This window comes from Parasteatoda tepidariorum, chromosome 3, assembly GCF_982258835.1.
Source record: "Parasteatoda tepidariorum strain Cologne lab strain chromosome 3, Ptep-v5.0, whole genome shotgun sequence".
In the NCBI taxonomy this organism is placed as follows: domain Eukaryota; kingdom Metazoa; phylum Arthropoda; class Arachnida; order Araneae; family Theridiidae; genus Parasteatoda; species Parasteatoda tepidariorum.
Genome location: NC_141757.1, coordinates 53,821,330 through 53,838,934, shown reverse-complemented (window position 1 = coordinate 53,838,934; position 17,605 = coordinate 53,821,330). Strand labels below are relative to the sequence as shown.

The following is a 17,605-nucleotide window of genomic DNA, read 5'->3' as shown; positions in this document are numbered from 1 at the left end:
CACACATAATATTTGCTCTAATTTTTGTCGGCAGCTTTTGCGCATGTTTATTAGAGTATACTGGCTTTTATAATTTTTCTAAATACTAAGTCATTACATATATAATACTTAGATGTTCATTTTAAATGAACAAATATATATGCATGTTTTACCAATTCATCGCTTTTACATGTGAGAAACTGATTTGCTATACAGGAAAGAATCCACATTGAAATGCAATTTTCATCAAAGAGTTAATTTAACACAAATTGCTTCTACATACTATTAATAATTATAAAATCTATATAGTAGAATGAAGCGTCTTTAAAATAAGTGGACGCTCCTAAATGAATGAGTGAACAGAAATTATTAACATTAAAAGGAAATTTTAATTGCACAATAACATGTTTTTGAGATTGTGATATTCTCAACTAAGATGAGTACTTTATAAAATATTAAGTAATAAATTCATACAAAAAAAACTACTTACAGAATATAGTTCAAGCAAATCGATTTATTCATAAAAACATATACACATGTTCAACATTATCACAATTTATCTTAATAAACAGCAAGATTAATTTACTCGATTTGAGGGGGAAATAAGAATACTCAAACACAATTATAACGTTATAAAAACATTTTCCATTTAAATACCAAAAATATTTCAAACCTGTTTCTTATCAACGAAGAAATTTCATTCATTTATATTTAAATTAAGATTAAAAATAACAACATAGGAATAATGCAATTGCATGGAACATAGAATAAATATAGAGATGTTACATTTTTATCAAACATGTAGAGCACTTTAAAATGTAAAAACCAAGTAGAAATAACCATCATTGTTACTATCAATTGTTTATTCTTCAGAAAGCAAACAAAAAGGTATTTTAACAATTAGCTTACAAAATAATAAGCACACAGTTTTTTAAAAGTAAGCAATATTTTTTGATGTTTATATATATATATTTTAATAAACATCAGCCAGTATATTTAGTAAAAATTTCAGGTCGCAGAATTTTCGCTTTAAAAAATAGGTCTGAAAAATCAATGGAAAAAAGAAATGACTGGTTGCTAAATAAATTGTTCAGAATTAAACCCTATCTGGTCATGTATTCAAAACCTGGTCATGTATTCCGGTCAAACCTGGCCATGCCTGGTCTGGTCATGTATTCTTGTCAAACCAGGTATTTTATGTGAATGAAGTAAATACTCCCCTCACACGATTAAAACTCATTTGCTAGTACAAGTGAATATGACATTACTTATGATTAGATAAAGAAAAAAGGTAAAACTTTGAGGCATCAATATAAAATGCAAAATGAATAACAAGAATAATTTTTAACAAATAATTAGAAATAACATTAATTTTGTGCACACAGAAATAAAATGAACATGAATAAATGAAATGTAATGATGAATTTATAACAAAAATAAAATATTGAAAGAAAAACCTGATAAAATAAATAACAATGACTAAAGCTTTAAATGTAAACTAAAATAGACTAGATATTTAAGATTAACATAAATTATAAAATATTAGATGACTCAATAATAAAAGTATAAATTAAAATTTTTTTCAGATGTAGAATAACTAAAATATCCGTACATGAATTAAGCTGCATGCTAGAAACAGAAAAAAAAAATTCTCCAACGAAGTGACTGACAAATTTTTTCATAATTAAGAAAGATGGTAACAAATAAACTCAGTTTTATCTCAAAATTGTTAGCAACAAACTTTAAAAAAAAAAGTTTATTTTTTATTTTTAGAAACACAAATTGATGCACTGAAGAGCTTGGGGATTTTAACAAGCTTTCTCTGCAAGACGACAGCTAAATTAGTTAGCATATAGCGAAAATGGAGAAGTACTAAAAATAACAACTTTCTAATGAAAATTGTGCAAAATATTTCATGACAAAAACTGTTATACATATTATTTGAGATATTAATCAACACTTGAAGTAACAATAGAATATATTAGAAACTAACATGAATATATTAGAAAGAAAATACTTATTTTAAACTTGTAATTTTAAACAAAATTAAAAGTTATGAAAAAAACTTATATTGATACTGCAAGGTTTTTAACTATATTAAGGATAAATATATATATTTACAACTCATATGACATTATTGAAACGCTGTTTACAAAATTTACTTTATTTAACATCAAACTTTACATTATAACTGCAATTTTTATCACCTCAAAAATGTTTTTCTAAATGGAATATACCTGATAACAAAAAAGAAAAAATTAAATTGGATCTTAATTACAGAATCTTAAAACCTATTTTTCTATCTGTAGCTTAAAAATTTCAGCAAGAACAATATAATTATGTTTTCTAACTTCCTATGACTAATATAATTCTTTTTTTTTTTTTTCAACAATTCAAAGTGCTACAAAGTCCTCTGTAGGAAGAAAGTGAATGTTTTAACTATAAATACCTACATACACAATTTACTATAATTGAAACACAGTTGTGAACAAAAGTAATGATATGGTTGGAATGGAGAAATTAAAAGCTAATAAAGAAATTTAAGACTTTTTTTTATAACAATAGTTTAATGAATTAACTGTAGAAACCAAGCGCACTTCCAATGACTAATAACAATCGTATTTAGACAGTGAGTGAAATCACATTGAAAAATGAGAGTGGGGGGAAAAACAATACTATTTCTTCTTGGGATCATCTGGGTAGAGCTGTTTTAAAGGAACTAAGCTGAGTAACATGATGTGCCTTTCATACATTTTGCTATTGCGGAAAAGGGAGTCTGTTCCATGCAGGCGATCTAACACTCCAAGTACTCCAAAATTTTGATTAAATCTGCAGGGAAGAAAAAAGTTAGGTTTATTAAAAAATTGCAACAAAATATGTACATTTTTCATGATATTGATATTTTACAGTAAATATACATGATAGGAGTAGTTAATGCATCAGACATTTTTTTGGTATCAAACTACAAAAAGTAGTCTAAAATTGTGGTTTAAACCAGTAGTTTAACAGTTCTTGATTTTTCAAAAATAGTCTATTAATGTCTGCATTGGTTTGAATAAAAATGAGGAATAATAACACAGTTTTTAAATATGTACCATGCATAACAGAGAATGTACAAAAATTAATAAAAATGGCAGTCAGAAATTCACTCAGAAAATATGCTGACAGAACAACTGCTTGAAATTGGTTATAATACAGCAAATAAAAAATACTGATAGTGTTTCTCTGTTATAAACCAGCTGAGAAAGGTACCTGTTACAGCTGTTTCAAATATGAGAATGAGTAAGAAAAGAGGTAGAATGAGCAACTGATAAAATATGCTAAAATCAATTTTTTTTTCTTTTCCTTAAACTTACAGTTTTTTCTGCTTTTGAGCGAGAGATTTTTCTTAAATATTTAAAATGGAAGCAAAATTAAAATTTCGACATTTCATTTTTGGTTAAATAAACATATTTTTAAATGATTTTTGATGACCATGAAATCACAGAATAAAAATAATTCACATATACTTAAAAAAATCAACTACTAATTATGGAATCAACTTATAAAATAGTGAGAAATTTGAAGTTGTCAACAATGAATTATTATTAAATGTCGTTTGCATCATATTTGATGGCATGATATTTAATAATTAGCTGAAAAATAGATAACATCTTTAAATTATAGTCTTATACAAACCCTAATATAAATCTTGGACTTTTACTTTCGGCACAAATTTGATATTTCTTTATGCTGTATAATTACAGATCATTGCTGTTAATTTAGTAATACTAAAATAAACAAATATTAAAAAATTGTAATTGTTTTTAATTTTACTAACTTTGTGTTTACTAACATTGAAACATAAAATAATTTTTCATTATAGAAGAAAAGTTAAGTGAGTTTGAAAATATTAATTTTTATATCACTATAAACTTTTAAGATAAATGTACCTTATTTCAAATAAAAAGCATTCAGTTAAAGAAGCATTAGTTACTTTTCTTGTATCAAACGTATAAGATTAATACAGCAATATTTCATAGCGTAAAGAGTGAAATAAACAAAGTCATATTTAATTGCCATACTTAAATAAAGAGTGAAATAAACATAAGAGTCATATAAGGGTTCCACTTCTGCTAAGTAATAGACTTCTCAAACTCAAAATCATGAAATCAAAAATTATAAAATAAAAATGTCTTAACTACTTTTGTTATAAGAACAAAATCAATTAATGTCATAAAAGAAAAAGAATAAGGCGATTGCTTTGAACACATAAATTTTGTTGCGATATAGCCGTGTTTAATGTAGAAATATTTTTTGGAGGAAGGTATGGGTTGATTATTCCACTTATATTCTAAAATATAGTAAGTGTGAAAGTCCTTACTTCAAATGGTGAAAGTCATGAGCCTCAGGTGAAGGAAAGAAAGGAAAGTGAAAACCAGAATGAGCATTCAGGGTAGATAAGATAGCCATTGAGAACCATAACCAAGACGTTGCTGTGTGGCTACCCAGAACTAAGGGCCCCAACAAAGGTGGTAATAAATTCGAAAAAATGTGTTCCACAGGGTGGCAATATATAGCAGTAATGGCAATGGGTGAAGTCCATTCGTGGTGACGCTTGTGAATATATTTGTAAATACGTGGGTGGTGTAAAAGCCTAAAATTATAAGAAAAGTTTCTTCTTTAACATTACATTAGATTATGAAAAGAAAAATAGAAAAGTTAAACATTATACAATGCAGAAAAAAAAATATTAGAAAAATATGCTTAAAATAAAACTTTTAATTCACTTGTTTAAACACATTTTGAGTAAAAAAAAAATATTCCAAATTTAAAACTATAAAAAAGCTTTAAAACTGAAAATATACATTTATACAAATGCAACTATACAAATTGTTAGTTTCTTTTCAATGTGTTTCGCAATAGTTCTGATGGAAAATTAATATTTTTCCAAAGAATACAATAAGTTTCATGGCACTTTATACGGATATTAATTAAATTGATCATTTTATAATGATTGAAATTTATTATCTTCTTAAATATTGCTCAATATTGAACATTACCAAATTTTTTTTACTGTCACATTGTCATCATATTATTGCATAATAAATTTGCTATAGATTGCAATTCTAAATCTATATTTACATTAAAAAATAAATATTACTTTCACTGCTATTGTACATAATTTTCACCCTGCCAGCTTTTTTCTCTCATAATGTTAACTTTGATGAAACAATATTAAGTTTCACATGTTTCTAAACCATGTTAAAAAAATATTCTCTGATATAATAATATTATTGGTGCAGCCATTAATTTGAAAATTATTTCAAATAAAAATGGAAGTTTCTTTTTTGCATCACATTCATCAGTCATAGGAAAACTATTACTATCAGTAAAATTCTAATTTTTAGCAGCCACATAATCGTAAATTTGAAAATGTGTAATGTATCTTACTTAATTTAAATTTTAAATTAGTTTTGGAACAAGTAAATTGTTTATATTTTTTTGAATTTTTCAAAGTAAAGGAAAAATTATTGCAGCAATATTATTTTTTACAACCCAATACTCTTATGACTGATTATAAAATAAAAAAATATTAACTCTTTTTTAAAAATTTGAATTAGCAATAAATTTTAAAACTTTGATATTTTTTTCTAAAATCCAAAAAGGTTAACAAAAAATAAGTATCTTTTCAGGGTTGCAGAAGAATAAAATTCTCTCACTTTTCCAGATATATTTTTTAAAAATTACAGTTTAATACTGCAGTATGTACTGACAAAGCAGTGGTCAAAATATACAGTGAACCGCGAAGAGTTAATGTTTGTAATTTATATATATTATATATATAATTTAAAAATATAACACTGCTCTAGGTAGAAATTTATTATAGAGAATTTTCTGTATTTGAAATATCTGGAAAAAAAATTATGCCACCACAAAACAAAATTCTAGTAGTATATCAATAGAGATTAATGTAGCAATTACCATGTACGTTTTATTTGCAGTTGTCACAATTGTAGTCAATTAGAGTATTCCGTGCCCATTTTTGCTGAGCAATGAAATTATTCAGTTATTCTTGTCCAATGAATTAAATAATAATTATTGAAAATAATGAATGATTTATTCTTTATTCAAAACATTTCTGACTAATGAATAAATCTTTATTCATTATTCAGGAAGATTTTGAATAATTATGCATCATTCTTCATTCATTATTCTGAATGACAAATGCCCATCTCTGTTTGAGGTTTAGAAATCCAAATAAGCAAAAAAAATATCTATGTTTATTCTGAGAAAGTACATTTTTGTGTCTGATTTCGTAACTTAATTAATAGTTAGCACTAATTAGCATATTTGAAGTCACCCCCGTGAACCATTAAAATGGACACGTAGTGCCTGAAAATCCAATCATTAGAGCGTGATACATTTTTTAATTTAGCATACTGTACATGAAATACTATAAGATCCTTCTAAAAGAAATTTCTCCAAAGAGCTTTTTTTAATTGATTCCCAAACAGTAATCCTAGCCATTAAAAAATGCTTCACCAGTCATGATATACTACTTAAAAGTACAGTCCATCATATCAATTTTCATAAGGAATCAGATCTAGCTGATCTCCTTACTTATAAAAGGGATGGCACCTTGTCAAAATCCAGAGCCAAAGACCTACCTGGAATTTAAGAAATTATGATGCCTCTTTCTGAAAAGGATTTTTCCATTTTAAGGAAGAAACTAGACCTATGGAAGACCCTGCTCATCACTGGTTTATTAGGAAATCTGCTGGATAACTTTTGAAGTTCCTTGAAGGATCTTAACAATGCTTTGTAGACATAAAACTGGTCACTCATTAATGGCATGAGATTTGAAAATGGAAGGAAAATTTTTCTACCATGCTCAAGTTGCAACATGCCAACATCTCCGGACTACATCCTAGACTGCCTCACTATTACTGTTGAGGATCTATTCCTAAAAACATCAATGGTTGCCTCAAAGTTAGTGAAACATTTGAACAATTTCAAGGACTTGATTTAGAGCTAATTTAAACCACAGGAATAAGTCTCATCACCAGCATGCATTTTTTTGAGTTTTTATTTTTTTAATAGTTTTTTAATTTTTCAAAAGTAAGTAAAACTAACAGTAAGTAACTTCGATTTCTGGTTAACCATCAAGATGTCAGATTTTTTTTTCAGTCACAGTGCTGCTTTAGAAGACTTACATTTTAATTTACACAATATACATAAGCTATTTTTATGTATTGTATTGTAACACATTTAAGTAATACTAACCTGTGAGAATAATAGAAGCCTACTTCTTCCATGATCACACAAAATATAAGCTCAAATATTACCCATTGGAATGTTGGAAGAGTCTTTCCAGAGTTATATCCTCTCCAGACCATTAAGTAATAAGCTAATATTCCAAATGGTAAACCAATCACAAACTGATTAATCAAAACTTGTTTAACAACACTCAAGACTTGAGGTAAAGATACCTAAAAATTTATAGCGTAAATAAACATATTTTTTAAATGTATCCACTTATTACAATTTTATCAGAAAAATATAAAAAATAAAATTCTGTTTTAAATTTTTTTTAAATAAAAGAAAAATAAAAGAAATAAAAACTTATTACACAAGGAAAAAAAATTATTAAAGTCTTGACATCTAGCAGAGATTACATTCAATACATATCAGAAACAACAATTTTCAGTTAAAAATATTTAAAAATGCATTTATATTCTAAATAAAACAGATAAATATGTATATTTTCTTCAATTGAAATTAGAAATGCAGTATAACATTTGAGAATAACCTCCAAATTTAAAAGGATATCAATAGTTAACTATACATATAAATAGTTTAAAACTGACATAGAATGTGAAATGAATAACAAGGAATGTTTCTTAAAAATTGCAATTGACACAAAAATCCAGAACTTAAAAGAATAGTAAAATAACTAGTTGCATCATAAATTTTGTATCAACTTTAATTCTATTAAGTTATTAAAATTAGATATTTATTTAAAATTGTTTAATTTAAAGTAATTAGTCAAAGTTGATTATTTAAACAAAGTGCAGATACAATAAAGAAAACTTACCTAATTCTACAGAATACATAACAAAAATGTATTTTGGGGAAACTTTTATGTGTCTTAACACTGTTTTACATTTTTCCTTTTTAATTTGTAATTGTTTAGCTTTGTCAAATCAGTGAGAAAAATTGCAAAACATATATATATTTAATATAACAACAAAATTTTATAACAATCATCTAAAAAATACCTCTGTAATAATATAATTGTTTTGGAACAATCTCATTTTTTAAAGTTCAACTGCAACATGGATAGTAAAGTAGAAAAAGACCATTTAATTAAAAAAAAACACAATAGAAAATATTGAAATTTCACATTATAAAACTTAAATATTAAAATAAATTTTAATACCAATTATTATTCAATCGAATCCTGACTCAAATTTACCAGAACACGTTTCTTACAAAATACAATTTATTACTATTAATTAATTCCTCAAAAAGTTTGAAAAAGAAATGTAATTAGTGTATACAACAACAACAAAAACTAAATTGATGGGGAAATTTCTTTGGCACTCAATTATTTAGCATAATTTTTGGGAAATATTTATGTTAAAATGTTATTTATGCTTACTTACACGCTCAACACCAAAATCTAGCTCGTTTAAGGTTTCTAATCTAATATTAATCGCAATATTAATTATCGCAAGTAATAATTAAATTAAATGGTGCTTTTTTAATAAAATGAAATGTTATAAACTTTACTTTTTTAAGTTAAGCGATATTTCATAATTTTGCATTGTGCATATGCAATGCTAAAAGAAATGAACAAAGTTAAAACCAAAAGCAAAGTGCATTATTACTTACAGGATACGAAGCTACATCTTGAATTTTGTAACGAAGAGCAAATGCAGGTTTGCCTGTTAAGTCAGTAAATGTATACAATAAACCAATAACCCAATACACTACAAATGTGACCAAGAAAGTACCTGCAAGAATAAAATACCTAGCAATAAAATTTATTTGCATATGAAAAAGAATAAAACTATATTCATTAACTGGATGCCAAACTGTCTAGTTGAGCCTCCTGTTTAAATTAAGTTTTTCGAAAAATAAATTCAATTTTTAAAAGAACTCATTAAAGTTAGTTAGTTACAAATTCAAACTAATTAGCTAAGTTTGGCAGCTATCTTTCTTTGTGACCAATTTGATGCAACAATATTTGATACACAGATAAGTATCCAAGTTTTCTACTACTAAATTTGATAATTGTCAAAATGTTTAATATTCAACACTTCATGCATATTTTTGACAGTCAAATACAACCATACTATTTGAATGACGAAGATAATCTGAAAAAAGATTGATGTAAGTTAAAGAAAATTAAATATCTGAGAAAAATTTAATTACTTTAGATATTAAGTCCATAAAGCTACAAGCTTTAATTGAACCAGTAAAGAAGCTAACATGAGTAATAAAAAGTAAAGAACAAAGTTTAGAAAAAAACCCATTAGGTATGTTACCGGCTTGAAAAGCTGAAATATCACCATTGAATAATTAAGCATTAAGGCAAATAATTAAAAAAAAAACTTTTTAAGGAATCTACTGCAAAATTTCATATTTTAATGAGCAAAATTTTATCTCAAATTTAAAAAATATATTTACGAAACCATACATAAGGAATTAAATATAGCTTACATATCTATTGTCTTTGTATTCTTTCAGCTTTATAGAAATTCTTATAAAAGGTATTACCATAAATCTATTCTATCAGATATGTTTACATCAGTAAATTTCAGTTTGAGGTGGGAAAATAATCTATTCTTTTTGCAAATGAAGAGAAGCATACATAGGGAAATAATAGCATTAACAGCTATATATGTTTTAAATGCATTCATTTATGTTGAAATTGGAGAGAATATTATGTAACAAAACTTTCTATAGATATAAAAAAGATGGCGTTCTTCTTTTAAAATTAACTTGCAACTAAGAGCAAACCAAATAATAAACAACAAAATTAAAAAAAATTTCTAAAATACAAACAGCTTGCTCCACTGTTTAACAACACTGCAATAAAGAATGAGTGAATCAAAAATTTTTGTATTTTAATTTAAATCGAAACAATAAAAAAACAACACAAATGGATGGAGGAATGGATGCATTTTATAAAAGAAAATAGTCAAACAAAAACAAAGAGGTTGATAAACATCAAAAATCTTAATTTTTATTTGTAAAGGTAATAAGTAATTTAAGAATATATTTAAGGGGGGATGATCAAAAGAAAGTGACTATTCAGATATAGACTATCTATTAGCAGCATTGTAGAAAACAATTAAAACACAAATTTTGAAGTTGATGTAAACTATAGCTTAAAGCAGATTATTTTTTAGATTGAATGAGTACATACACTATTACACACACTTAGATATAATATTATTGCAATTGTAATTACAAACTTAAGACTTTATTAACACAAAACTGACTATAATATAGATTTTAAGTGATTTAATTTCCTATAACAATTAAATTCAATATTCTTGCACTACAGCACTGTCTTTCATTTGCTTCTTTTTAAATGCTTGATAAATTTATGATGTTTAAAATTTTCGAAGAGGACATACATTAAGTAACTTTTATTAAGTTATTTAATCACTGGTACACAAGTATAACACTGTGAAAAAAAACAAGAAAAAAAAAAGAGAAAACGAAAAGAAAAAAAACAAGATTAAATTAAAATAAATTACACAATTTAGCTGAGCAATCAGTTATTAGAAAAACACTTGTGAAATACTAGATATATCGGTTAGAAATTACTATTGATGTTTCTTAGATAATGCTATCTTTACCCAAATTTGATAAACTGATAATTATTTTAATTCTAAAAAAACAATTCTAAACTTACCCCATACTCCTATAGTGTATCGATCTGAACCAAAAAATCTCCATATCTTATTCCATTGGCTTTGCCAAAAATCACCTGATGCACCCCAGAAATGCTGCAAATGCCTAAAGAAAGAAAAAAAAAAAACAATAATAAGTATGATTTAAAGAAAATAAAAAATTTAAGGATATTTTATTTGTAGAGATAATTTTGAAAAACTTTACTCAGCATATACATACATACATCCATTAAATAATGTGGCCTTTATTTTGCATAGATAACTTAGTACAACTAAGTGCAAAGTTATCATTGAAGTTAAAATGATAGGAACTAACATTGCATTAGAATTTTGAATTAACTTTTCGAGTATGTAATAAACAATTATATGCATATTTGATAAATAAAAGTAATAACTAAAATACGAGATGTTATTTTTATAACATAATATGTATGCCTTAATAAGAATTAAAAAGTACCTCTTTGATTCTATTCATTTACAGATTATAGCAAAAGCATAAGATTAAACTTACATTAAGTACATGAACTGAAAGATTTACATATTAAAGAAAAATGTTTCTTTCATCTGATCTGTTTTAATAATCCAAAATTAATTGGATAACACAACATAACAGAAAATTAATTGTACAGATCAAAAATTGAACAAAAAAGTAGTTTCCTTTCTGTCTTATGTGTAAGTAATAATAAAATATATAGAAATAAAAATTGCCAAACAGCTTAAAGAAAATATTTAAAACTTAATGTACAATATGAGAAAAATAATAAAATATTAAAACAATTAGAAAGAAAATCAAGTATATATAAATACAAAAAAAATATTGATGCATATTATTATGACTTGTCTATTAATTTACTACGGTGTATAAATGATGAAACGGATTTGATTAATTATAGTGTCTAATTGAACAAGAACAAAACACGACTGTTTTATACCAGACTTAAAATATTAAGCAATAAAAATAGTAAAATCACACAGATTTAATTTTAAAAACTACAAGCTAAAAAAATAAATAAATAAAATATGTGGAAAAGGCAGGAAGAGTACAGAAATACTTTTGAGGTATGGCATTTGTGAGAAAAAATCAAACCCTTTACAGGGCTATATTGACTGCAATATATTAAAATTTTAGATACAAAAAAAATATTTATCAGTATAAAACTTTCACAAAATTGAAATTTTTTGTTAAAATGTGTAACATTTTAAAAACTAATATAAAGTGTATTACAATACATATTATACTAAGCAAGTAATTTTCCTCTTATCAAACAGGTTTAATTCTACAAAACTATACGAAAGACATTTAAAATCATATAAATTTTTTTTTTTAAATGGATAATAATGACATAGGTTGAAAGAAACTAAAGTAAAATAATGAATTTGAAAAAAATGTATATTTAATATATTATTCAACATAATAAATTATTTATAACATTACACATAACAATGAAATCTCTCGGGAGAGACCACTCTCTGTTCCACTCTAAAATAGTTGTTAATGGAGGTTGGTTGTTGTTAGGGGTTTCCCCCCATTGACTTCAACATATTATTGAAGGTACATGATTTTTCACTAACGATTTTAATTTCAGTCAGCGTCACTACCTTGATGCAGAAATGCCACATGAAAACCAGATTGATGAAAAAATTTAACGTCAATAAAAAGATTCCTACTGATATAATTATGTGTAAAAACAAATTTACCAATTGTGAATGATAGAACTATTTTAATGATGTTTAATTAAAAGAACAATTAAGTTTTTTGTTCAGTGTTCGCATTTAGTTTTAAGACATAAAAATTAATTCACTTTAAGAGATGAGAAGAGTTAGGTTTGTTTGCAATGCTTAGTTTAAAAATAACTTTTTTCTTCTAAAATAACTATTTTTTGTGTTGTCTAATTTAACTTTAAACTCTAAAAATAAATCATTGATAGCATCGTTTTTAGAGCACTGTGACATAAGGTTGTAGATATGTTTCAGAGACCATCAGCCCTCTAAATAAAAGCTTCACACAAATATTTTGAATTTGTCTTAATCTACTTATTTGTTTTGTTAATATATTTTGTTTTGATATTTTTCTTGTTCCCTTATTTAAACTTTTCTGCATTTAATGCAGAGGTTAACCCAGCGGCTGGTAGAGGTTTTAATGGTCTCTCCAACAGAAAATCAATGAAAAAAAATTCCACCCCTCCAAAAAGTGGTCGTAATAGAGATGGTCTTTCCTGGAAGTTTCACTGTGTATTAAGTTATCACATATTAAAACTTAGTGCCCGAGAAGAATAAATAGGCTTTTAAGTTTCAATTGAATAGAAGAAAATTAGGATAAAATAAAAAGACAATTATAATTTGGCAAGCAGGATTATTGAAGCGGTAAAACTAATTGTTTGAGACTTACCAAGTTAATGTATTACTAAAAGCAACAAAAATTACAATTGCTGAACTCAGGATAAATAATGCACTTTTTAAAGAAGAAATAAGTTTTTCTCTTTGAACTCTTTTATTTTGAGCTTCCTCGAGAGATGAAGGCGAAGGCTCAGTGGCTATCTGCTCTGGGGATTCCATATCAACTACTGAAAACGACTTTAATTCTGTAACAAAAGTGGACTAATTAAATACTAAGTTATTATACAAGTAATTGCTGCTCATCATTTTAAAAATAATTTTGTGATTTAAAAATAAATACATTCTTTGAAATGGAATGCTAAATATATTAATATAATATAACATTATTAAGCTTATTCTAACAATAGAATTAATTTAAAGAAATTAAAATAAATATGGAATTTTATATGGAAAAATAAAAAATGCATTAATATTTTACAATGATATTGATATTAATGTAAAATCAATAAAACTTCAACCATATCAAAGAAAAACATCTGGAAGAAAAACCATGTCAAAGAAAAATATTAGAGAATACCAATTTTATTAATAACCATGTAAGTTGAATATCAAAGTATACATTACATGCACAACATCTAGGGACTGAAATAAAGGAAGTAATTAAACGATAATCATAAATTAATAGTTAAAAAATAAATATAATTTTTGAGACGAAATTGTAAATATATTGAAAGCCTTATTATAGGAATAGAAATAACTTTAAGTAATAAATAAAGAATTTCACACAAGAAATTTTCGTACGGAAACAGAAGAATTGATTTATTATTTTTATAGTGATACTAATATCACTAAAACTTCAACCATACGAAGAGGAAACGAATTTGAGAATACCTTTATTAGCAACCGCGTAAGTTTAATATCAAAGTATACATTACATGCACATCTAGGGACTGAAAAAGATGTAATAAAACAATAATCATAAAAATTTAAGAACTAAGTGTTCAAAGAATCTAACTCATACGAGCAAGCTATGAATCCGTAATGAAATAAAAGTAAACATTCTAAAAATATAATGAGAAGGACAACTTTAAAATATCTGTGGGGAAATATTAAAAGTCGATAACAAAGTTTAATAAAATTATTATTATTTAAAAATTTCCAGAGGGAAATTTTTATTTAAAGAACGTACGATTTCCACAGAACGTTTTGACAGTTGTGAAAAATATTAAAAAAAACGGTTATGATTTAAAAAGCATTGCATACTTATACAAGAGCAGATTTTAACAACCTGCACCTATCACGACAAATGGTTTTTAACTCAACGAAATAAATCAAAACTGATATATCGACGAAACAATAGATTTTTTGACATTTTCAATACGCAATAAGGAACCGCAGGATTTGTTTTTGTTGTTTTATCATACCATTGCCATCAAATTTTGAAACATACTAAATTTCAGGTTAAAAGTAGGCGATCTAATGGCATCGCAACTGAGTTGGCCAATGGAAAACCCTAATGCAATTTATTAGCTGTTGAAGCAGTGCCAGTCTGAATCAAAAAGTAGTGAAATCTATGCAGATTTTTTCTGTAGAAAATGCGAATAAATACAAATTCAAATCTTGCAATGCACCTTTCTTTCTATGCTTGTTTGGAATGCTTCAAAAGGACTTTAATGTCTGTTGCTTGATTACTTATTTCCTTGCAAAAAGGGCAACTCACACTGGATGTGTTTTTTTTTTTGTTTTTTTGTATGAAAAAGAAATCGCATGCAAACAGGAACCTGATTCGTAAGTTTTTCGCTGATAAAGATTTCCACCAATCTAACAAAAGGTACATGAAGATAGAATTGCGTTAACCGCCAGAATTTCATCTGGGATAGAATTCGATGAATTGATATCACTAGTTGATTCATTGACGTTAGGCGATGGACCGGGAGAGCAGTATTAAGTTCACCTGACTTTGAGAGCTAGTCGTGAGAGCTTTATTAAGCTTACGGTTGTGTACGTGGTCGCTCCTGTGTTGTTATTAGCAGTCGAGTGTGTACAAGCTTCAGTGGTGTGTGATTGAGACTGAGTAACAACAGTGCGAAGAGGACAATGTCGCAGGGACAAATAGCAAGTCAACTGTTCAATATGTACCATGCATCGAAGTAGGCGTGCTCAAATCGAAGTGAGCGTTATGTCAAGATAGGCGTATTCTGATCAAGTCCGCAGGTCACTAATGTGGGGGTTGGAATACCGACGATGTCAACCTTCATCTATCAAAAAGTGTCCCAAGATAGAATCAAGTTAATGCGTCTTATATACTAGTGAATTGGAATTGTTTTATTGTAGTGGTAGTTACACCACAGGATCAACATCGAGTTGATTGGACGAATAGAACTGAAGTTATAAAGGTTTTATGTATAAAAAGTACAATTTTGTCCATTTACGCCTCTAGTGTAGTTAACTAAACAAGTTTAGGCATTTTTTTACCATGGAATTTTCGCGTTTAAGCGAATAAGATTCTTGAGTTAAAATGAATAATTAAAATATTAAAAGTATTTTCATTAATAAAAAGTACTTTTTAGCGATCGCTACTTCGAAGTATAAAGAGTACTTATGTACACTTTTTTCTTCGCTACCTTGGGACATTTTTCACTTTCCTATGGAGAAATAATGTTCATTTTCTAAAATGCTAAACAAATTCGAGTCAACAGCAAAAATAATTTTAAAGTCTTAAAATTGCTACTTTTTATGCAAAAGAAACCTTTTGCAACTTTAAAAATATGAGCCTTTTCTCTCTGAAAAGGGAGAAACGAGTAGAGGAGAATGGGGGAGATTTCAAGTCTCATTTTTAATTTCAGAGCGAAGTTAAATTTAGGTATTAATTTTTTCGAAGAAAATGTCTAATTTTACTGGACAATACGGACTTTACTTAATTATAAATCGATATGAAGTTTTTTTTCTTTATGTCATCTATTTGGGATCCTTACCAGAAGAACGTTTAAGTAATATTTTTGTTTACTTTCCCCAATTAAAAACGACTTTTCCACATTCAGCAAATCAAGGAGGGTAGCAGAAAGTTTCTCGGTGGATGTAACAAACATTGCAATTTGGAAAAATATTCAGAAATATATCAAAAAAATATGTACAAACATTCCCCCCCCCCACTTCAAGTATTCTAAAATGCTTTTGCATGTGAGCATTAGAAATTTTCTCAATCAATTTCCGTAACTTAATTAGACTTACCAAATCAAAAATATTTTACAGGAATTCAGATTTTTAACGACATATAAATTTTAATAAAAAATTTATACAAAATATATAACAATATATAAATTTTTTAACAACACAAAAAATTATTAAAAATTAACAATTATGGATATACCTATTAACAGTGCAGCTGATTATATATTGGGCGTGTCACAATTTCTCCTTGAGTTTGGAAGGCTTACAATAAACAAAATATTACTCTCACATCAAAAAATTCTGCTTAATTTGATTTTTACTTACAAGTTTTTTTTCCTCACAGATGTTCAATATGTGAACCTTCTTTGGATACAGCTGGCTTTAAATCTAAATTGAAATTCTTGCCACTTGGCATTCGCAAATGAGGTTGTGTTCCTTCTTTGATATGCTGCACCTGTGGTTAACGCCACCATTACAGGAAGATTATGCGGCGTTTATTTATCAACAAATGGGTAGTGCGGCTTTGATGGGAACTCCTCCAGACTGAAAGTCTGGGGCTGTCTGCTGCTATGGTAACAAGCGAGAGCACATTTTTAATAGGGGTTAAATAGAGGAAAGAAGGGGTCGATTGGTTTACTCACGACGACCTACGCTAAGATTTAGACCAAACTATTTTCACCCCCACACCCCTATTCAATGTGATTTTCCCTCGTAACCATGGTACCCGCCACGACGCGAGACTGATGTCTGCAGGAGTTCTCCTGAAGGTCGCACTATACCCTCTTCTCATTATCAGACAGACGTTTGTTATTTCCTAAATTACGAACGTCCTTCGTCGTCTTTGGATTGGCCGCTGGTCGGACTCCCCAGACTTAACTCCGTACTCTCCAAACTTACCTCCCTACAATTTTTTTATGGGGCTACGACAGAGGTTATGTTCTCGTGATCCCATACCACGTGATTTAACAGAAGTACGATGAAGGAGGGATCACGAGAGCATTTGTTACAATTGATCGTGACGTGTTGCAGAACATGTGGTAAAAATTTGATTTTAGACTTGGATTCTGCCACATCTCCAAAGGTTCACAAATTGAAATTTTGTCATTTGAAATTGAAAAAAAAACGTAAAATCGTTTCTTAATCAGTAAAGTAAAATTTTCGCCGATGTATAGGTAATATTTTATTTGTCATAAGCTTTCAGACCTCGG

General features: G+C 27.3%; 1 protein-coding gene across 1 annotated transcript; it reads right to left on the bottom strand.

The window, feature by feature from the left end:
* Positions 1 to 473: 473 nt before the first annotated feature.
* Positions 474 to 14,673, bottom strand: LOC107446083 (fatty acid hydroxylase domain-containing protein 2). Its single transcript, XM_016060630.4, has 7 exons — positions 14,490 to 14,673; positions 13,279 to 13,471; positions 10,892 to 10,995; positions 8,857 to 8,978; positions 7,246 to 7,451; positions 4,343 to 4,615; positions 474 to 2,808 (listed from the first exon to the last, which is right to left on the bottom strand). The coding sequence occupies exons 2-7, from the start codon at positions 13,443 to 13,445 to the stop codon at positions 2,655 to 2,657; spliced, it is 1,026 nt and encodes a 341-aa protein (XP_015916116.2). The 5' UTR covers positions 13,446 to 13,471; positions 14,490 to 14,673; the 3' UTR covers positions 474 to 2,654.
* Between the last annotated feature and the right edge of the window lie 2,932 nt (positions 14,674 to 17,605).